The sequence below is a fragment of the Gossypium hirsutum genome, chromosome A12 (assembly GCF_007990345.1).
Source record: "Gossypium hirsutum isolate 1008001.06 chromosome A12, Gossypium_hirsutum_v2.1, whole genome shotgun sequence".
NCBI lineage: Eukaryota > Viridiplantae > Streptophyta > Magnoliopsida > Malvales > Malvaceae > Gossypium > Gossypium hirsutum.
In genome coordinates, this window is record NC_053435.1 from 83,313,790 (window position 1) to 83,337,279 (window position 23,490).

Sequence of the window (23,490 nt, forward strand, 5' to 3'; positions counted from 1 at the left end):
AAAATAAATTGAATGGTAAGTTAAGTACCATGTTATACGAACTTACTAAGCATTTTATGCTTACTCCATTTTATTTCCCTTGTTTTAGAGTAAATCAGAAGCTCATTGGATTGAAAGCTTGACGGAGATCACTCACACTATCCATCGGCCCATACCAGTACAATATGATAAATCAATTATGGTTGTAATGGCATGTATAGGTTATGTTGGCCATATTGGCATGAAAATGTAAATGATTATTGTAATCTAGCCATTAGAATGACTAGTGATGATTATGTTTTGGTAAATGTATATATATGTATTTAAGTTCATGTCATAGTGATAACACAAGTGCTATATATTGTTTGATTAAGATAGGGTAAACAAGTATGCTTATAAAAGAGTAAGATTGTAAACATGAATGCTTGTGATGATATATCATGTTAAATGATAGAATTAACTTGATTAAAATGCTTGGTTTAGTTGGGTTATGAATGCAAGATGTGGTGTAAGTATATGGTAAAGTTTGGGGTGAGAAATGAAACTAGGAATGGCTTTATTTTGTCCACACGGGCATGTGTCTAAACCGTGGCCATGCGCACAAGCATGTGCTACAGCCGTGTGTCCCCTACATCCTAAAAATTGAGAAACAGAATGCTCAAAATTGGGCACACGGGCAGAGACACAAGCGTGTGTCTCAGCCGTATGGTTGACACGCCTTGGACAAGGGCGTGTTACACGGCCGTGTTAATACTGCACTTAAATTTCGAAAATAAAAAAATTTTCCACATGGCCTAGCACACGAGTGTGTGACTTGGCCTGTGACTTCAATTTCTTCATGCTTTAAAAGTTAGAGAGTTACATGGGTTAGAAACACTAGCATGTGTAGTACACGGCCTAACCACACAGGCCTATTCTTAGACCGTACGGGCATGTGAGCCTTGTACCTAGGAAAAATTTTTGGAATTTCTCGAAAAATTCCCTGAGTTCCCGATTGAGTCCCGATTTGATTCCAACACTCATTTTGGGCCTCGAGGGTCCATATAAGGGACGATATGTATGATCTCGGTAAATAAATAGTAATTTATGTAAATTAATTAAAAATGTTCTAAATGTTTCGGTAATGTCTGAAACTTTGTTCCAACAGCGGATACGGGTTAGGGGTGTTACATAACCCGTATTCATCGCTGAAACAGGGTTACAAAATATTACCGGATTTATAAATCAAACTGATAAAAATTTCAAACATTTCATATCATATAACATTCATGTCAAAAACCAATCAAATTCATACAAATTTTCCCTTAAACAAGCCCTCGAGGCTCAAAATATGCATTAGAAACAAATCGGCGCTAAATTGAAAACTCAGAAAAAAAATTTAGAAACATTTAAAATTTTGGACACTGTAGGGGTCACACAGTCATGTGGCCAGGCCGTATGGCCATTTGAAATAGGAACACACGACTGTGACCTAGCCCGTGACTTTACCTGTGTAACTCACTGACTTAGGCCACACGGCCAAGCCACACGCCCGTGTGCCAGGCCATGTGAGCATACTGACTTGCACTCTTTAAAAGATACAGGTGACAAACGGCCGTGTCACTTGGCCATGTGTCACACGCGGCTGAGACACACGCCCGTGTCTCTGCCCGTGTGGATGAAGATAGGCCATTTTACAAGCCACATTTCTCACCCAATTTAACATTCATCTACACTCAACGTTTTGCATATACATAAGTCATAATAGGCATTTAAAACAAGTCAAAATCAAGCCTTAAACATGTAATGTCATCACATACAACCAATATGCCCTTATGCACCTAAAATGACAATATGCAAACATGTCAACCATGAATTTACCTAGGTGAATAAATACATATATGCATAATTGTACCAAAACCTATCATGTAGATCACTTATCAAGCTCACTCATTTGGTACCCAAATACCAGTTCACAAGGTAAATCATTTTGCACCATTTCATGTCACTTAACTCTCTTACCAAAACATACCAATAATTCCAAATGGTACCAAATATACCATTATAACCAACATCAATATACCTATAAGTTTTCCATAACAAAGCACTAAATCACACCAAGGTATATAACATATCTTATATGCATATTCAAACGACATTATACTTTCCATCATTCTACCATATCAAACACATATCAAATATGATAAGGCCACATATATATACACATCAAAATATGCCAAACACAAGCCATATAAGTGGTTAATCTCAACAAAACACTTATATGCCAACATTGGCCAAATTAACCTATACATACCATTATAAGTGAAATTAAATAACCGAAAGTACCAAAAGAGCCAATGGGTAGTGCGATATAGCTCTGACAAGCTTTCAACCTGAAGAGCTCCCGAATTACTATAAAACATGAAAGATAATACAGAATAAGCATTTAAGCTTAGTAAGTTCGTATAATAGAGAATTTAACTTACCATTTTAATCACATTTAAGGTAAGTAAACCCAAAGCATATCTCAACTCAATTTGGCCAAAAGCCTAACACATATTCACCAACCATGTTATCTATGTAATTCATATAAAAACCGAGAATCATGTATGAGTTCAACAACTATTCAAACTCCATATACATGTAACATCTATATTATGTATGCATATATCATATACAAACCATTTTCATGTACTTCATGTAAATATATGTACTAGTTTGTATCGAACTCATATAAATTCGTAATAGATCTTTGTCTGTTGAACTATTTAGAATATCGTTGGATACGCGGGTAGTACACACAAGGTGTACTGAACTGTAATCTATAAATTCATGTACATGTATGCTCATACGAACTGTAAATGGTAAGCTTCTCCAAGCTGAATAACTGTAAGCTCTTCCGAGCTGAATAATGGTAAGTTCATACGAGCTGAACATCAATAAGCTCATAAGAGCTAAAATCGGTAACCCTAATGACATGTCATTTGAATCCTACGAATTCTTAAGGTTCAAACAGGGTTAGATAATCGTCGTACGTCATTGGATATGCAATCGGTATTCATATATGATGATTACACACTTCACAAACATATAATTCAATTTAAAACATATAAATGTACAATTTAATTACACGAACTTACCTCGACGAATGTACGTAGATACGGAGGCGACTAATTCGAGATTTTATCTTTGCCTTAATCTAACGTCGTATGAGGTCTAACCGGATCTATACAAATAAATTTAACTCAATTCAATATAATTCACATTCAAATTAGTCCAACACAAGTTTTTGGAAAAATTACCATTTTGCCCCTATACTTTTAATTCTTTACAATTTAGTCCTTATCTCATAAAAATGGAAATTTTTATGAGAATCATGTATGAGTTCAACAACTATTCAAACTCCATATACATGTAACATCTATATTATGTATGCATATATCATATACAAACCATTTTCATGTACTTCATGTAAATATATGTACTAGTTTGTATCGAACTCATATAAATTCGTAATAGATCTTTGTCTGTTGAACTATTTAGAATATCGTTGGATACGCGGGTAGTACACACAAGGTGTACTGAACTGTAATCTATAAATTCATGTACATGTATGCTCATACGAACTGTAAATGGTAAGCTTCTCCAAGCTGAATAACTGTAAGCTCTTCCGAGCTGAATAATGGTAAGTTCATACGAGCTGAACATCAATAAGCTCATAAGAGCTAAAATCGGTAACCCTAATGACATGTCATTTGAATCCTACGAATTCTTAAGGTTCAAACAGGGTTAGATAATCGTCGTACGTCATTGGATATGCAATCGGTATTCATATATGATGATTACACACTTCACAAACATATAATTCAATTTAAAACATATAAATGTACAATTTAATTACACGAACTTACCTCGACGAATGTACGTAGATACGGAGGCGACTAATTCGAGATTTTATCTTTGCCTTAATCTAACGTCGTATGAGGTCTAACCGGATCTATACAAATAAATTTAACTCAATTCAATATAATTCACATTCAAATTAGTCCAACACAAGTTTTTGGAAAAATTACCATTTTGCCCCTATACTTTTAATTCTTTACAATTTAGTCCTTATCTCATAAAAATGGAAATTTTCAAAATTTCATATTCAACCCATCATAGTTGAACTATATACATGCTTATAACATCCCACATTTTTTTACAAATTTACAATTTTACAATACAATTTATCAAAAATTTTAATTTAATCCCTAATTGACAATTTCACCAAAATTTCGTTTACAAAAGTTGTTTATCTAACAACAACCATTCATTGTCTACCATTAAAATTCAAAACCCTAACATGTTCATCAATGGTAAAACTCAAATACTTTAACAGTTTCACAAATTAGTCCCCGGGCTAGCTAGATTAAGCTACAACGATCTCGGAAACATAGAAATAATAAAAAAATGGGACAAAACACATACCTAGTTGAGCAAAAATTAACTTGCTGAAATTTCAAGCTTCTATGGCTAGGTTTTTCACTTCATAAACGGTGGAAGATGATGATAATGGATGTGAATTGTTTGTTTTAATTAATTAGTTATAACCTTAATTTCTAATTTCCAAAATTAACCTTAATAAATTTTAATAATTACAAAATTGTCAAGCCATTATCATCCACTAAAATATTAATGGTCTAATTACCATATAAGGACCTCCACTTTAAATTCCTATCTCTATTTAATACATTTAGCTATTATAACACAACTTTTGCACTTCACGCGATTTAGCCTTTTTTATCAAATTGAGCATGTAAATGGTAAAATATCTTGATGAAATTTTTTATACGGTATTTCTATCATGTATTAGACCATAAAATAATAATAAAATAATTTTTTTTGACTTTAAATTTGTGACCCCGAAATCACTGTTCCGTTTTCATTGAAAATGGGTTGTTACAGATTACCTCTGAGTATGATGCTAGTATTTTAATAGAGGAAAGTGTAGTAGTCATAGATTTATGATAACCAAATCTTTCAAGAGAATAACCATATATGCCTGGTGGATGTGAGCTGCGAGTGGATTTCTTAAGTGAAGGCGGATCACTAGCAATGGCTAGTGGCAGGGAAAACATAGGTGGTGATAGAAGCAGACTAGTTTCAGGGACTTCTAGATGAGAAATTTTAGGAACCAAATCACTGTATTGGATATTATCCCTATTTTAACATGTATAAACAAGATGAGGCTGGAATCATGTGATAGGAACAAGAGAATGATAATGATATTCAAGAGACATATCCTCAAAAGTAGGAAGAAGAGAATGAGTAGAATAACTAGAATGTACAGCAGATTAGCAGATAAATTAAGGGCAATAAAGACATTTTTCATAGACAGAGAGGAAGAAATATCACTAGTAGCAATAATTGGAATACGATTCCCACTAGCAGTCTCAATTTTCAAGTGGCCATCATATTTTTTGACATTAAGCAAATTATCAGATGATGATGGTGTTCTGAGCAACAAATTTGATCTTACAACTTCAAACTCTGGTCGGAGTTTCATTAAAAATTGATCTCGTTGACTGGTCTGATGAAGAGTGTTAGCAACTTCTAAACATGTCTCCTGCACTGAAGCATAAACAATGTTTGTATATTCAGTCCACAACGCCACAAAACCAGAATAATAGTCTTGGATAGACAAATTTCCTTGGGCATAATTAAACATTTCATATTCTAATTTAAATCGCCTAGCCAAGTTTTTTTTAGCGTAAACTTTCTTGAGATAATCCTACATAGTTTTGGCTGTCTTATAATGTTTTAGATTGGCAACAAAAGAAGAATCCATAGTCTGTAACAACAAGCTCTTGACACGAGCATCCATTGTTGTCCACTTGGCTACCTTTTTCGGATCAACAAGCGTGTTGTCCGTACTGTCAATGATCCCCCACAATTCTTTTCCTTGAACATAAATTTGGAATTGAAATTCCCAATAGAAATAATTCTTTCCAAAAAACTTGACACAAGCTATCTCTGATTTTCCATGAACCATATGACATGCAATAACCTCTTTGTTGCTAAAATATTGGTGAAGCCCGTCGAATGATAATACCAATAATCGATCACTTGAAGAGAGTTGATTGTGAATAATAGAGGGTATGCAGCTAAGCTAAGGATCATTTATTATATGATCAATTCAAAATATCTCTAACAGAGCTTCTACAAGCTGATTGGATGCAATAAGTGGAAAATGAACAAAAGAAGCAATCGAGAGATGAGAAATTTTAGAAAGTTATGGATGCTAGCTCGACCAACCTTCTTTAGGAAACCGACACCAAATGCTCGTTTGACTTTCAATTGCCTCTTCACCCTATCATTCAAAATGGCTTTGTCATTATAGGGATGTTCTGTTTTTATTCTCGAGATTTCCTGCCATAGACAATCCAGAACAGGTAATTATTCCCTAAAAGACATCTGGATAATTCACTTCATGTAAATATTTTGTAATATGTAGAACTATTCATATGAAAAACACGGTCATGGTTGTAGTTCATTCGATAACAAAACCATGCCGAGCTACTAAAGGTGAATAAGATCAAATTATTAAATGAGTGAATTAAAAACAAAGGTGTTGAAGTGATTCGATATCATAATACCAACTTTTTTATTCGTGTACAATCTACATATATTATAAAAAACTTTATGTTAACACTTTTGATTGTTTAGATTCAAACGCCACATCCATCACATGTGTCAATACATGTATATTTTCTCTGCATGTTTATTATGAATATAATATTTTCTCATTTTACAAGGCTATAAAGTCCAAAAATATAATAAATTCGTATCTGTAAATTAATCTTGAACTTGTCGGTTAATAGTAGAAAACCTCTTCAATACTCGTGTTGTGGTCAAAGGAAAGTTGAACCACATTCATCTTCAACTGGCATATAGAGATGTCTCGATTCTTGTTTACTATACTAATCGACCCATTTTAATTATGCATGCGAGACTCTTCGGATATTCTACCTAACTCCATATGCAAAAATGATTCACTCGATCTATTTCTATGCTTTAAATCATCCTTCACAAGATTTGGATTCGAGTGACAATCGTTTGGTTTTTCTTATACTAAGACCACATGGCTATTCCCAAGGTTCATGACATATAAATCTTGGTCATTCATTAACATTACTAGAATACATGATACTATCAAAGCGAGCATCGAGTTTACATCAAGAGCCTTTTCCACCATTTCCATATGAGCCTCTTCGATACTTTCTAGCACTCGAGCCATTGCTCGCAAGACAACATCATGATCCACAACTCCAAACTTGCACCTCCTAAGAGGTCACAAAGATTAAACTATTCTGTCATCAACATAAATCTCGTCTATGTGCCAATCATGACCCTAAGGAAATAGCTTCTTTTATAATGACTTTTACTTATGATGTATATTTCTTATCTTCGAACCAATCGAAGACTTTCTTATGCTCTGTCTTCGGTCTGAAACCAAAGCAAAAGTTGTGGCACCACCATCTTCTCCTGAAGTTGGAGAATCACCATATTGTACGTACGAACCATTTCCTTGTCTAGCCATTTATGAGGTTGACAAAGAACCTTGACCATCCGATTGTACTATTTAAAGTAGTTCATATAGCCGCATGCTTTTCCTACCTCGACCAACTAAGTTTGCGAGTGGAACAGATTCAGGTTCAACCCCTAAACTAGATTTTCTATAATTACATAAATTTCGTTCATTGTTGTCCCTCACATCATCATTGTCCTTAGATATTTCATTATTGAAAGATATTTCCGATCTTCTTTGTTGCACTCTAAACCAATATTGGGATTTCCGTTAATGGATATTTCAGGTTCATAATCCCAAAATAGTCCTTCCAATTCTTTGTTAATGGCTTTATAAAGATGGCTCATCAGAAAATCCAAAGCATCAGGACCACTAGAACCATCATATATCCCGATAAATATCCCTATCTTCACTAGCCTTTCCATGAGCCCATTGCAAGTTGAGACTATTCTCGTACTCCTCTTCAGATGCCTCTTCTTCAAAACCAATTCTGAGAGGGTTTTGATCGAAAATTTGGCTCATTAACATTCCATGCCAATTGAGTCACCGGATGCAAGAAAAACCGTTACATCTAAACAGACCCTATTGAATGGTTTAAAATGGTCCTTTCACTGGTCTACTAACATTTCTTATCAAACGCTAGAAACAAAGTCTTATGACTTAACTAGAATCAACATTTATGTGCCTCAATTTCTGGTCTGATCCATGGCTTGCCTTAAGAAAATTGTCTCTCATTCAACAACTTTTGATCAAAATACTTTCGGCTTCCATAAACTTGACATTAAATATATAATTGTTTCTCCTAATCCAAAGCTGCCAGCGGATTCTACCAAATAGTGTTAGCCACCCGCTAATCACACAAGCAAAATATTCAAGACCAGTAGTCAACCATGTTAAAGATAAGCGATAAGAATTACTGTATTTTTAAAGAGAGATTTCCAATTTAAATTTTGGATATGATATTGTTGAGAGTTACAAACTCAAAAATATTAATTTTTATGAACCATAATATGAATACGGAAGATACTTTAATTTTACCAAAAAAATCCTTGATAAGTTAAAGATTTGGCATCATTTGTGCAGTTAGGTCTTAATTCAGCTGTGAAATTACCTAAAGCTCTTCTTCTTTTTCTTCTAAAGCAACTAACATTATTTTGAGACTATTTGTGTCTTTTTATATTTTGATAAATCAAGAAAAGGTTTAATATGTAGTTTGCCTCTTGAACTTGTCCAAAAGTACTTTTGGTTCTTAAACTTTTTTTTGTACCTAATAAGTACTTGAACATATAATCTATCACTCAAGTTGGCACCTGTGCACTAACATCATTAGTGCCGATATGGTACTGATGGGCAATCCTATAATGACAAGTGACAAACATAAATTAAAAAATTAAAAATCTTTCAAAAGTATAAATTAATTTAAAATAGTATAATTTTTTGGACAAATTCAAAAGTCAGCTAGGTACTTTTTGGACAAGTTTAGATACTAACTAAGTACTTTTAACAAATTTAGGGGGCAAACTACATGTTAACCCTTGAAATAAACAAAGTTGAACAAAAAATAAAATTAAAAAACATTAAAAAATGGATTTTAAGCAATGTTTTTGAAAACAAGCTAATGATCGAATCCACCATGTTGTTTATTTCTAGTCCGATTGTCAATCCATTTTCAATTAAATAAAGGGTAAATTACATTATTAGTTATGCAACTATGTTTGATTTTGGTCATCCAACTATGAAGAGTTAAAAAATGGTCATCCAACTATTAGTAGAATTCCTTTTTGATAACCAAATATGAAAAGTTACAAAATGGTTACTCAACTATTCAACCTTGTTGTTTTTTCACCCAACTATTTTGGATTTTTGGGTGTTTTCATTTTTTGCGTTAGTCAACTGATAACAAAAAAGGCAAATTTGAATTATTGGGTGACGATTTTGTAACTTTTCATAATTGGGTGACAAAAAAGAAAATCACAGTTAGATGAATTCTACCATAGTTGACCCTTAAATAAATTATTAAAAATTCATAAAAATTAAAAACTATAAAATTTTAAAAATTAAAAACTTTTTCAAAAGAAAAAGTCACTCTTTTTTTATTATTATTTCTGAAATTAAAGAAGAAACTATTAATGTTTCTACTATTGTAAACAGAAAAAGACAGACAGAGATTATATATATTATGGATTAATTCTATCAAACACCCTTAATGGTCTAAATTCTAAATTAATCTCAAACTTCAAAAGTTTCAATTGAGCCCATAAAGTAGGTCATTTATGCACTAAATGACAAATGTGAAGCATACTGAAAAAGGGTAACAAGACCACTTCGGTACCTCTCAAATCAAAATTGAGTAAAATTGGTCCCTCTAAAAAAATCAGAGCAATTTAGTCCTTGTCAATTTTCAAAGTGAGCAACTAATGACAATTAATCACGATGTTAATATTTTTCATAAATTGTATATGATTTTGATTGGTATAATAACAAATTTAGCATTCAAAGTTTACACATTCTATCAATTTGGTCTTAATTTAACAATTTTATCCCACAATATTTTGTAAATACGTAAATGTTAAGGTAAAATTTGTTGATTTTTTTTAGAATTAAGGCCAAAATGACAAAATATATAAATATTGAAGGCTAAATTTGTTATTATACCAATCAAAATTATGTACAATTGACAGAAGATATTAATGCCACAATTAATTGTCCTTAGTTGCTCATTTTTTAAATTGATAGAAATTAAATTGCTTCAATATTTTCGAGAGGGACTAATTTGCTCAATTTTGAAATTAAGAGAGATTGGAGAGGTCTTTTCAGCTAATTGAATCAAATTGTAAACACATGTATGTTAACAAGAAGAAATAAAACTAATCTTCTCAATTTTTGTTGAAACTATATTTTTATAACACTTTAAACCCATTTTGTTCATATGGTAAATACACGCGTGTTTATAAATTGATCTGTATACTTTAAATATCTTCCATGTGAAATTTCGAACTAGTATTATGAAATCGACGGTTAGGCTTATAGATTACAGAAGGGCCTAATAAATATAAAATTGACATTCTAAAGACTCAATTATAATATTTTAAAATTCAAACATCAATTAAAAATCTAACCTATAGTTTAGAATCCGTTTAATGAAAGTAACACAAATAATATGATCTTCATTGATTGTAATAACTCACTAAGATTATATATGATTATACATATAATAATTCATTTTTTTTGTACTAATTGATTAAGATTATATATGATTGTAGTTGTCTAAAGCATACAATTAATTAAATTATAATACAAAATATAAAGATAGTTTAGGATTATACATAATTAGACGATTGAGTTTTAGTTCAACTGGCATCGATATTATTATACAGAATTACTCCATTGTACTTATATATAATAATTTTTTTTAAATCTTTGCTAAAACATGTAAAAAAAAAACAATGTGTATTGTACCAATCCAATAATATAAACTGCATGGCAAAAGTTAGGTCAAAACATGTCGGACCCATTACCCCAGGTGGTTGTTGCACGTTGCCTTGTCTTAAAAGTTCAACATCAAACAGTTTTTACCTTCCGACCAAACCTTACTTTAATTTACCTACACGGAAAACTTATGTTGCAAAAAGATTTTGTTTATTCCCTTTTTTATTTTTGGATTAAATTTTATTATTAATCCTTGTATTATGCGTAAATTATAAATCGAGTCTTTTTATTTTAATTTAGTTATTTTTAGTTATTTTTTTATTTTTTGAATTTTAAAATTTCAATCATGATCAAGCAATAGCTGTTAACTTTATTAAGTTATATGTTACTTCTAAAATCTGATGCAGCAAGTAAATTATGACTATGTCAAATTTTTATTTCCGCGTATTATTCATAGAAAAGATAAGTTAATTGATTTAATGGTTGATGTTTTGCATCAAGACTAAAATTTTGAAATTCAAAAAATATAAGGATTAAGAACGATCCAATTCGAAAATATAGACTAAATCAACAATTTTACGCATAGTATAAGACTAGTAACAAAATTAATAGCATAATAAACTAGAAATTATATAGTTTTTTACTTGTATAAAATGATAATTAAAATTTTTGTAAAAAAGGTTTAGTTTGAAGCAAAACAAACATCTTTATGTGCACCTTTATAGATTTAAGTTTATATGTTTACATAATGAATGTATTCATTTACGTGTGAAAATGTGAGTTTGAGTATATGAAAATACATTTGACGCTGACAAAATTTTGAAATACTTACAGTTCTTCAAAAGAAGATAATTTTAAAGTCGGGTCTGATAAGTCAGGTCGAGTTCCTCACACTTGATAATCTGAATAGGTTATAATTAAGTAGCGTGCACAAAGAGTAATCTGTCAAAGCGAATATAAAATTAAAAAAATATTATATTTTGGGTAGCTATAAGTTTTTAAGGTATTCTCAAATGCACTTCTACATATTTAAATTCACAACCATACAATATAAAGGAGTGCACTTCACAAAATAGGTACAAATAATGCACATTGACAAAATCTTAAGAACCCATTGTACCCTAAAAAAGATAATTCTGAAATATACATTACGACATGATCTAATGGGTCAGATTCCACTCAAAATTCCATATGAGATAAAAAAAAGTTTTTCTTCTGTGTATTATCCATATGCATTTTTCTATTCATTTTAATGAATTCTAACAATATTATATCCAAAATTTAAATTTACGTTCTCTATTTGAAAATGTAATATTATATTTGTTCCAAAGTTTTTAACCCAAAATAAGTGCAATATGTCAACTAAATTTTTATCCACATTTAACGTTAAATGAAGGAAATTTTGATTTATTTGATATTAGTACTTAACCATATTAAATAATTAACCCAAACTTTCAATGAGTTTAACTCATGGCCCAATGATCGTAGCTTATTTGGGCTTCCAATTTCGCATCTCAAGCTGCCCATAATTCAGACCCTTTTGACATTAGTGGCTTTCAATTCATGATTCACATCCATGTTATAAAGTTTTTAAAAAGATTAAATCACTTTTTTTAGCTCTAAATTTAGTAATTATTATTATATTAGAATTTATTTATTTTTATTCAAGTTAGTCTCTAAATTTAACAATTATTTTCATATTAGGGTCTGAATTTTTTTTGTCTACATTAATTCATGACTTATCCTTTTCATCATAAATGATCCGCTTGCTCCGAAATGACCCGGCTCAATAGGGAAATCCCAATTCATTTGGCCTTTTGATACAATCAATTAGAAAGCCCCAAGGGCGCCATATCTTAGGAGCCCAAACTATGTGATTGAATAAATCCTCCTCTATCTGTTGCGGGTCGAGTAGTCCTTCTCCTTCCCCTTCTTCAAACTCCAATTCGTATTTTTCATAGAGATTTCTCTGATCAACGATAGAACAAGATCCATTTTGCATCATATATAAGGGATTCCCCGGCTCGGACCGAAGAAGCAATGTTACTCGATCATTATCAAACTGACCGCAATCTTTTTCTGTCCGTGAGGATCCCACCAGAGCGCCTTCTACTTCTAATAGGCCATGAACTAGATCAGAATCATTCTCAACAAACCCATAAGAAGTGATCCCATTTTTTTCATCGGGTCCGGGTAGAGACCAAAGGTCTTGAGTGACCGATCTGCGCACTTATTCTCACATTGAGACTTGAACTTTTTTTTTCAAATTAATCCCTAATATTTTTCTTGAAAGCCCTAAAGTTTAAGTCTCACTGTGCGAACAATTACCAAGTTCAGAGGCTAACTAAAATAAAAGAAGTTCAAGCCCTAACGTTTAAATAGTTGCTTAGCTCAAACAACAAGGTGAGAACAATTATCAAGTGCAATGACTAACTTGGATTAAAAAAAAATTAAACCATAACGTGAGAATTATTAGTAAGTTCTAGCCCTATATAGTAATTTAACCCTTCTTAAAATCACAATAACGAACTAAAACTCAGAATATATCTAAACCTAAACTTAAACTATTTATGCATGTGAAAAGATCCAGATGTTGTGAAACTTAAACTCATAAAATATTGAGAAAAAACCCATATAATATTTAAACTTGATGAAACTCAGAACTTAAACACTCAAAATCCCAATATCCTAGGTTCGTGAAGCTTACTTTAGGTAAGTCTCATGGGCAAAGCTTGACTCAAACAAAGAAAAAAAAGAGTGAATGAAGCAAGGCATGGGCCAGTGGGCTCTACGGGCGGATATTTTGAAGACTAAACCGGTGAATACAATGTGCGTTAACCACAACAATTATCATATTTTATAATTATCTTTATAGTATTATATTACAGTACATGTGGAATATGTCGGTTTCTAATAAATATTCATATATGGTCCCTAAGACTAAAAAGACCCACCTTGGACCAACACTCTACCTATAATATTTATTACATTAAACATCCCTAAACTATTACACTGATTTTTAAATTTTAAAATATTTTTTAATTTATTATCAAAGTATCAATATTGTATCGATTGAGTCCTTTCGTTAGATTGGGTATTAAATACAAGCTCAAGTATTAAAACACATGTATTAAATTTAAAGGCATAATAATAAATTTAGTCCTTAATATTTATATCGTTTGTCAATTTAACTCTTATTATTTTTTTAGCTAAGTTCAACATCCAGCTTTTTTTAAAAAAAGTCGAAATTGACCACCGACCTTTCAAAAAAAGTCAAATTAGTATTTTTTTTAACAAAAATACTAGCTAAAATATTAAATTTTTAATAAAAATACTGACTAACAAGTTTAATATTCTGAAATATATGACATTTAAAATATAAACCATAATTTGGGGACATTCAATACAATTAACCTATTTTTTATTGGTTAAAGTATGTTGTTAGTCTTTATACTTGGACAAAATTTGAGATTTAGTCCCTGTACTTAAAAAGTTAAAAATTAAGTCCTCATTTTTTATTTAAAATTCTTAGTATGGTCATTAAAATCGTAAGTATTTTCTATCAATATTTGTCAACTTGAAATTTTGATTAAGCAGTCCTCATATGATGTATCATATGGTTAATAGAAAATAAACATGGTAAATTGATAAATTCTGATAGAAACTACCAACAACAATGATTAGACTTAGATTTTTAAATTGAAAAAGTAGAAGGATTGAATAACCTTTGTAGTACAAGGACTAAATCTCAAATTCTATACAAGTACAAGGATTGACAGCACATTTTAACCTTTAAAATTTACTACTTCGAGTCTTTCTTTGCCTGCAATCCCTAAAATATTCCATTTATATCTCTCCCTTCCTATTCAAACCCCAAAAAGGTTTGCGTGGACATGAAAATGAAAGTTGTAAATGTTGGGATAAATTTTACTATTAGTCCTTGTATTATGTATAAGTTATAGATTTAGTCTCTATATTTTAATTTGATTATTTTTAGTCTAATACTTTTTGAAATTTGAATTTTCAATCTTGACCAAGTGGTGGCCTCATTAAGTTGTGTTATACTATTTTCAAAATCTAATATGACAAACATAGCAATATATGTATAATACCATGCCAGCTTACTATTTTTAGATAATACTAATAAAAAAAAGCCAGTTAATCGATTTGCGACGGTCATCTAAGTTAGGATTGAAATTTCAAAATTAAAAAGAGTATAGAGACTAAAAATGATCAAATTCGGAACATGTAAATGAGTGATTTATGCATAATACATAACTAATAGCAGTATTTAACCAAATGAATTCAATTGCTACCATTTGGGTAAGTACTTCAATTATAAAATTCGAAAAGTACATGAATTAAAAATTACTACATTAAAAAGGTAAAATACACCCATCGTCACTAAACTATTGGTAAGTATATGTTTTGGTCACTGAACTTCAAAAAGTCACAAAATGGTCATTGAATTATTTGAAAATTTTCATTTAAGTCGCTGAACTATCTAAAAGTTTGTATTTAAGTCACTGGGTTATTAAGTTTTTTTTTTAAAGTTTGGCTAGCAAGCTTCAAGTGACGATCAGTACAGTATATCAATATCTATCGACAAGTAGAACATATCCTATATCCAAGTTGAACTGACGATCAATGTCAGAGATCAAAGAAGAAGGTTGTTTGGATTTTGATTCGCATATTCGTCATGTTTCGAGTTGTTTTATGAAAAAAAAATGTAAACTACAGAAGTGAAATGGAAGAAGAGCTTTTAATTGATGCAAGTGAATCGAACGAAAATGGCTATAAAACAATAATTTTAACAGCCTAATGACTTAAATGAAAACTTTTGAATAGTTTAGTGATTATTTTGTAATTTTTGAAGTTAAGTGACCAAAGCGTAAATTAACTAATAGTTTAGTGACAATAGGTGTAGTTTACCCAAATTAAAAATGTAAATATTAAACCTACAACTTATGCATAATACAAGGACTAATAATGGAATTTGACCTAAAAGTTGTTGCAACTCTCGGTTGAGTTTAATGGCAATATTTTTGTTCTTATTCACAGATTCGATCCAACTTGATTTTCAATTCAACAAGAGACCAAACGTGTTCAACAATCAAAGAAAAAAAGTGGGGAGTGATTCAAGTAGGATCATTCAAGAAAACTGTGGTAGTTAGGGAAGATAATGATAAAGAAAGGCATGTTATGAGTACTATTGAGAACTGAGTGGGGGGCTGCTCCATGCCCAAAGAAAGGGATAATTATGGCCGTGACCAAACAAGTGGTGTAAACTATGGAAAGTTGCCTTCATTTCTGTTAAATTCCATAATTAGGAAAATCAAAATCATAGCCTAGATTTTCTTTACCCATTATTGCACTCACGATGTTTTCATTTGAGAACCTTTTGAAACTAAGCTTTACCCAGAGTTGAAAAGACAATAGAGAAACAAAAAAAATATGATAATGAAGCTTGTTTTGTTATGGGTTTTGGGTATGTGGAGTGTTTCTGGGATTGATTTGAGCCGATCTGAGAGTTTTCTTTCGTATTTAGATGAAGAAGTTACAGTGTCTCCTGGTAGTACCACCACTCTTATAGTTCCTCTCACTCTCATTCAAGGAGCTGCTTCTAAAGGAGCTGGTAATTCCCTGAAAAAAAAAACATATCAGATTCTTGATTCCTGTTGGTTTTATTATTATTATTATGTATTTTGTGTCACAGTTTGTTTGGATGGAACGCTTCCTGGTTATCATCTTCATCGTGGGTTCGGGTCAGGTGCAAACAGTTGGGTTATCCATTTAGAGGTTTGGGTTTTTAAAAGAAGATTTGATTGTTATTGGTTCGCCATTAACTATTTTTCATTTGATGATCTCTTTGTGCCTGTTTTTAGGGAGGTGGATGGTGTAATACCATTCGAAGTTGTGTATTCCGCAAAACTACAAGGCGTGGTTCATCGAAATTTATGGAGAAGTCCATAAATTTCACTGGAATTTTGAGCAACAAAGCTGAAGAAAATCCTGGTTGGTAATAAATATATATATGCTGTAGCATTTCTTCATAAAAAGCTTAATGGGGTCTTTTGAATCTTTTAGATTTCTACAATTGGAATAGAGTTAGGGTACGTTACTGTGATGGGGCATCTTTTGCTGGTGAGGGCCAAAATGAGGTTAGCAAACAGCACTGTTTTACTAAATTAATGGCTAAGTTTGATTTATAGTGAATTGTTTAATTTGATTATAGAAAACCCATTTCTAAATATGTAAGTGGTGATTGATTTTTACTGTCAAACATTGGTGGCATATTCATGGTGTTCAATGATTTTACTTTTCAGGCTAACAAGCTTTATTTTAGAGGACAAAGGATCTGGTTAGCTGCCATGGAAGAATTAATGGCTAAAGGAATGCAAAATGCTAATCAGGTTTTGCATCTCTAGTGAGTTATTTCCGGTTTTCAGTCTTGGATGTCTAATATGTTTTATATATGAATATATTTGTTGTTGTTTCAGGCACTTCTTTCTGGATGTTCAGCTGGGGGTCTAGCTTCTATTCTTCATTGCGATGAATTTAAGAATTTGTTTCCGGAAACTACCAAAGTGAAATGTCTAAGTGATGCTGGACTGTTCCTTGACGCGTAATGAACTAGCTACATTAGTTTCTCTTCGATTACTGACATGTAGTCTTAAAATCATTGTTTTCGTTACTTATGCAGAACAAATGTTGCTGGTGGCCATAACTTAAGGGATATGTATGAAGGTGTGGTTACTTTGCAGGTACTACTTTTGCACCTCTTGTAGGGTATGCGTTGTTCAAAACTCAAGTAACGAGTCAAATATAAGGTTTTGTGCAGTAGAATCTTTTATGAGTAATCAACTATTGTTCTCATGAAATCTATTTTCATTGCTATGGTATTTTAGGGTGTACAAAAGAATCTGCCAAGTACTTGTACCAGCCAAAAGGATCCAACTTCGGTAAAACATTTCTGCTTTCTCGATCGACATTCATGTAGTAGATTACATTTAGAAAGTAATTCGAACTAATTAAGAAATCCCCTAACTCTACATTTCATTTGCAGTGTTTCTTCCCTCAAAACTTGGTTTCAAATGTCAAGACCCCTATGTTTCTTCTCAATGCAGCCTATGATGCTTGGCAGGTAATCACTCTTTTTGCTACTTTCTCTTTCTTCTTTTCGCATTTTCATTTCTTTTGTTTTTACCAGATGAGAGTTCTTAGTGCTATACTTTTCCTGTTAGGTCCTATTCTGCTTTGTTTTATCTATGACAGCGAGTTTTTGAACTGAAACAATGCTATACTATATATAAACTCGAAGAGATTTGTCTCAAGACTTAGATGATCTCTTGAACGCTGAATAACTTTGCTTAAATCTCTGGTTTCTATTTTTTCAGGTTGACCAGAGTTTAATTCCATCACTGGCTGATCCGCATGGCTTGTGGCGTGCGTGCAAAACGAATCGTTCTCATTGCAACTCATCGCAGATTCAGTTTTTTCAAGGTCATTTTCGAGTTTTGTTTCCTGCTATGTTATGTTTCAAGTTTTGCCTTCAACCTCTCTTTTTCTCTTCTTTCTAACATCGAAACAGACTTTAGGAACCAAATGCTCAATGCCGTAAAAATATTCTCCGAGTCCAATCAAAATGGTTTATTCATAAATTCTTGTTTCGCTCACTGCCAGTCAGAGAGACAAGATACTTGGTACGAGAATGATTCTCCTCGTATTGGAAACAAGGTACGTCCCATCTATATTCGAGCATAGAATCATTAATGCGGTGTGTTGAACATAAAACTCCATAGGACTATTTAATATCAAACTTCATGATCAAAATACTTGCTAAGGCTCTCTGCATGCGAGGCTCTGATTTTATATCACTTTATTTCGATTCCGTTATCCATGCAGGGAATTGCAGTGTCGGTCGGAGATTGGTTCTTTGACCGAACAGCCGTTAAAGCTATCGATTGTCCGTACCCTTGCGACAAAACTTGTCATGACGTTATCCTCAAGTGAATGGGAAATTCTCATTGACTCATTGTTGAGGCCTCTATGGCTTCATAATTATTCTTTTCCGTAATTGAGAATTTGTGGAAACTGTAACATTCATATGATTTGATAATAAGCAATAAATGCCTCCATAGACCTTTGATATCTGAGCATTCCAATGAGCAAAATATATATATAATTTGCTTTTTTGTGGCTCCAAATGAACCATTGACCATAAAGGCTTTTGTACTAAGAGTTGGATTACATTTTATTCCCTCACAAAAATGGGTAAATTAGTCCCTGTACATTAGATTAAAGAATAACTTGTTTCTATTGTTAAAAACTGATCTTTGTATGTTAGAATGAGGTACAATGGCACTTTGCATGTAAGTTTATGGTTATTTTGTCGATCACGTCAATTTTTAACTGTAAAAATAAATGAAATTTTTAACAAAGGGAATCAATTTGTTCTTTAATCTAACATAAAATGGTTAATTTGCTCATTGTTTGAGTTAAGGGGTAAAATGCAATAGGGTTATTAGTGTAGGGGTCTCTATGGTATTTTTACCGTAATTGAGTTTGAACAATTGCCAATAAGTTTATAACTTCCAAGTCAACGTCCTAAGTAGATATGTTGGATCTTTTGCCTTATAACATTTCAAAATTGCTCTTTAAGCTATCCTGTGGTTGCCATTGTTGATGCCTTTGAATGGCTATACTCAATCATGTTTATGCATTGTTCATATTCTTGGCATATGCCATTGAAATTACGGTTCTTTCTTAACCTAATGATGAACATATGACCCAGGCCTTGTTTTATTGCTCTTGGATTATATAAACAAATCATCATTTTGGAACATTTGTGAATTGTGGGGGAAATTTGAATTTGTTTCATTACAACATATTCAATCAAATTTCAAATGCAAACTGCACTTTCAGAAAAAGTGACAATTATAAACCTTGAAAAAATATCATTTTTTATGAATTGTAAAAACAAATACATTCATTATACCAAATATTAAAAGTAATCTCAAAACATTGAAAACATAAAACAGATCAGCAAAGAATACATGAAACTGGGAAAATTACTGCTTTCACAAAGTTTAATTTAAGCCCATCCTGTTAAATTTACAAGCCCTAAACCCTATACACAAAGTAATAAAAAAATGGGTACATGCATCTCTCTAATGCCAAACCCCAACAATCCAACAGGAAACTTAAAAATACATATAACACAATTAATTATTCTATCAACTAAATCAATTTTTAACAATATAAATAAATAAAATTTAAAAAAATAATAATTTACTCTTTAATTTATCCCATTTTAAAGTAAAATCAACAAAAATACAATCTTACTTTCACTACCTCGATAGAAATGTTTCAAAACAAACCTGCGAAGAACCATACCACATACATTCCACCAAAAAAGTACAAAACTTGGAACCAAAATTTGTAGTGAAGTGTCAACTACAATGCCTGGAAGTGGATGCAAGAGCCACTGCTTGTGCCCAAACTTTCAACCGAGCCTTGACATCTCTAGGATCATCACCTGCAAAACCAAACCCATATCCCATCAAATAAACTCAACATACTAACCCTTTTTACATAACAAAAAAAAAGACAACACTAACCAGGGCTAGAGATACACCAATTAGCAATGGGGGAATTACCACCACTACTAGTATTATCAATGGCGGAACCTGATAATGAAACACGACCAGGCATCTCCAATTCCAACCCTAAGTCCCTACATGCCTTCACTTCCTCCATATCCATACACAACGATCGTTTTCCACCTTTAGGTCTCGTAATCACCACTACACCCCCTTCACTTTCACCACTAAAACTCCCACTGTAATTGCTATGGCTGTAATTGTAGTACAACCCACTTTTGTTCTTCCCTTCATGTTTACAACCCATTTCTTTATCAATCCATCTTCCCTTTATAACTCTCCTCTTCCTCAAATCCTTGCTCCGCCGCCCTCTCGGTCTCTGAGCTTCGTTTTCACTAGCGTAATCCTTGACCACCGCCGCCCTGGGTCTACTCCTCCGACGAGGGGGCGTGGCGGGAAGAGAGTAACAACTAGGTTCGCCGTCGGAATCCGATGAAAGTTCCTTGACGGTGAACTCCTCGTCAACGTCTGCATCGAAGCTTTCGATCGATAACCTTGACATATACATCCCCATATCATCATCGTCGTCGTCGTCTTCATTAGTATACATGGAACTATTACACATAGAAAGCCTGGATAAATTATGTGGATGAAACCCAACATCAATATCATCATATTCATCATCATGGATAGATGAAACAACCGTCATGCTTTCATCTGATGCCATTTTTTTTACTGGAATTCTACAGACGAAGAAGAAGAAACTAAAAGGAAATGAAAAGAAGGTAAAGTGTTTTTGGGTATGAACTAAAAGTAAGTATTGATTAGACAGAGAAAGAGAGAATACATAATAAAAGCACGGATCCCACTAAGTTATGGTGATTTAAAGGCTTTTCTGTGAATCAATTTGTTTGTTTTTTCATGATAAGATAATAAAAAGGGTGAAATTCAAATCCCCTCTTCTTCCACCACGCAATTTATACTTGCAAAATGACTTTGAAACTTGTTAAATTATACCAAACTCATTAAATTATTAATAAATTTATATTTTAGTCACTAAATTTTAAAATATTACAAATTAGTCATTAAATTATTCAAAAAATTTCATTTAAAACTCTCTAGTTGTACTTTAAGAAAAACACTTACTATTCTAATGACTTAAATAAAATTTTTTGAATAGTTCAGTGATTATTTTGTAAGTTTATGAAGTTAAGTGACTAAAATGTAAGTATACTAATAGTTTAGTGACCTTGAGTATAATTTACCCTAAAATATTTTATTATGCTCACTCAATGACTCTTTTGATCATTTATTTAAAAATGATTAAGATGTACACGCGGCAACATTAGGACAGATGACGTAGCGAATCAGATGAAGAGGGGGAGTGTCCCACACCACTGAGTCTAGAACACGTGGCCTCAGACAAGTTCCTTTGCTGCTGCTAAGTGTGTTCGATTTCGACCTGTTGCTCCGTCACACGAATCAGTCACGAGTCGCGACTCACCAGCCATTACGAAGGAATCAAACAATCAAAGACTGAGTCTCATCGTTAGCCAGTTTCAAAACCAATCATTTAGGTAAGTGTGGTGTGTTTAATTTATTTTTTATTTTATATTACAGTATTTAATTTTATTATTATTTTTCTTTTTATTAACTATAAGTAATTGTATCATTCATTTAAATTTATCTTAAATTTTTTTAAATTTCCGAATAATTGATAATAATTCAATTTAATTTTTTAATTTTTATATTAATTTAAAAATTAAATTTTTTAAAATTATCTTTTATAAACATTTCTAAAAAAGTCAACAAATAAAAATAATCAATCTTATATGTTAATTTTTTTTAAAATTTTGTATAGAATTTGTAAATTATTGTCATTATTTTAAATAGAAATATTTTTTACATAATGAAAAATAAAATTAACTATAATTTCTTTATATATATTGTATTTCGTAAATTGTCCCCATACTTGATTTCAAATCGGTTTTTCATTTTTCGATTTTTCTTGTTCATCCCTACAATGTACTAAGAAAATATGAACTTAAATTTAATTTTTTTAATTAAATTTCATTAAAATTTTAAAAAGCATTTTCTAAAGAAATATTAAATTTGACTATCCATGTAATATGTATAAATATGTTTAAAATTTGATTCAAGTGTTTAAATATGCTCTATATACATCTTGATTACTATTTAATACCCTAGTTGATATTTAGATTATCGAAAGGACTTGATTAATAAAATACTGATATTTTGAGAACAATATCAGAATGATTTAAAGTTTGTGGCAGGTTTAAAACATGGAATTATAGTTTAAGGATATATGACGGAGTTAACCCTTATATACGAGTATAATACACAAGCAGATACAATTTAAAGACACGTGAAAAAATCTCAACTCATTTATAAAATTAAAAGTTTCCATAGATTTTTAAATATCTAATCATCACATTAAGTTTTAACCAAATTCAAAATTAAATCAAATTAAAAACCCTAAATGTAAGTAAAACTCTTGTAATATTTTTTAAATTATTCCCGAAATTCAAACTCAAAATACATAAAATATAATAACTCGCAAGCTCTAGCTCACTGATTTATAGTATAAATGAAAGACGTGAAAATGAAATATTGACAGTGTACGAAAAAGAAAAAGTCTTCATTAATGGCTAAATAGTACTACATAAAATGGTCCCTCTCTCATATGGTATTATTATCAGTCCACATGCATTCCTTAATACATCAATTATTATTTCACATTTGTTTCATTTCTGGATTGTTCAACAAAACAGTAGCAAACACTCACCAACCGCTTAGTTTTAGTTTATAATTGTTAAAGAAAAAAAATTCCTTTAAAAGTGGGCTAAATAATTTTTCGGACCTAAATTTGACTACTATTTTGATATTGGGGTTTGAATTTCTTTTTCAAGT

General features: G+C 31.6%; 2 protein-coding genes and 1 pseudogene across 2 annotated transcripts; 1 reads left to right on the forward strand and 2 right to left on the reverse strand.

The window, feature by feature from the left end:
• Positions 1-5,967: 5,967 nt before the first annotated feature.
• On the reverse strand, positions 5,968-13,132 carry LOC107919337 (protein phosphatase 2C 32-like; annotated as a pseudogene).
• Positions 13,133-16,020: 2,888 nt separating this feature from the next.
• Positions 16,021-19,108, forward strand: LOC107922988 (pectin acetylesterase 3). The gene is made up of 12 exons (XM_016853192.2): positions 16,021-16,592; positions 16,674-16,756; positions 16,843-16,972; positions 17,045-17,118; positions 17,284-17,370; positions 17,458-17,582; positions 17,661-17,721; positions 17,866-17,919; positions 18,024-18,101; positions 18,355-18,460; positions 18,549-18,694; positions 18,863-19,108. The coding sequence occupies exons 1-12, from the start codon at positions 16,412-16,414 to the stop codon at positions 18,968-18,970; spliced, it is 1,233 nt and encodes a 410-aa protein (XP_016708681.1). The 5' UTR covers positions 16,021-16,411; the 3' UTR covers positions 18,971-19,108.
• Positions 19,109-20,020: 912 nt separating this feature from the next.
• Positions 20,021-21,507, reverse strand: LOC107922998 (uncharacterized). The gene is made up of 2 exons (XM_016853201.2): positions 20,578-21,507; positions 20,021-20,495 (listed from the first exon to the last, which is right to left on the reverse strand). The coding sequence occupies exons 1-2, from the start codon at positions 21,284-21,286 to the stop codon at positions 20,410-20,412; spliced, it is 795 nt and encodes a 264-aa protein (XP_016708690.1). The 5' UTR covers positions 21,287-21,507; the 3' UTR covers positions 20,021-20,409.
• Positions 21,508-23,490: the final 1,983 nt, after the last annotated feature.

Coding starts and splice junctions, on each gene's coding strand:
- LOC107922988 (XM_016853192.2), top strand. CDS start 16,412: ATGATAATGAAGCTTGTTTTGTTATGGGTTTTGGGTATGTGGAGTGTT. Junction 16,973..17,044: donor CAAAGCTGAAGAAAATCCTG/GTTGGTAATAAA, acceptor TGAATCTTTTAG/ATTTCTACAATTGGAATAGA. Junction 18,461..18,548: donor GCAGATTCAGTTTTTTCAAG/GTCATTTTCGAG, acceptor ACATCGAAACAG/ACTTTAGGAACCAAATGCTC.
- LOC107922998 (XM_016853201.2), bottom strand. CDS start 21,286: ATGGCATCAGATGAAAGCATGACGGTTGTTTCATCTATCCATGATGAT. Junction 20,496..20,577: donor TTGGTGTATCTCTAGCCCTG/GTTAGTGTTGTC, acceptor TTGGTTTTGCAG/GTGATGATCCTAGAGATGTC.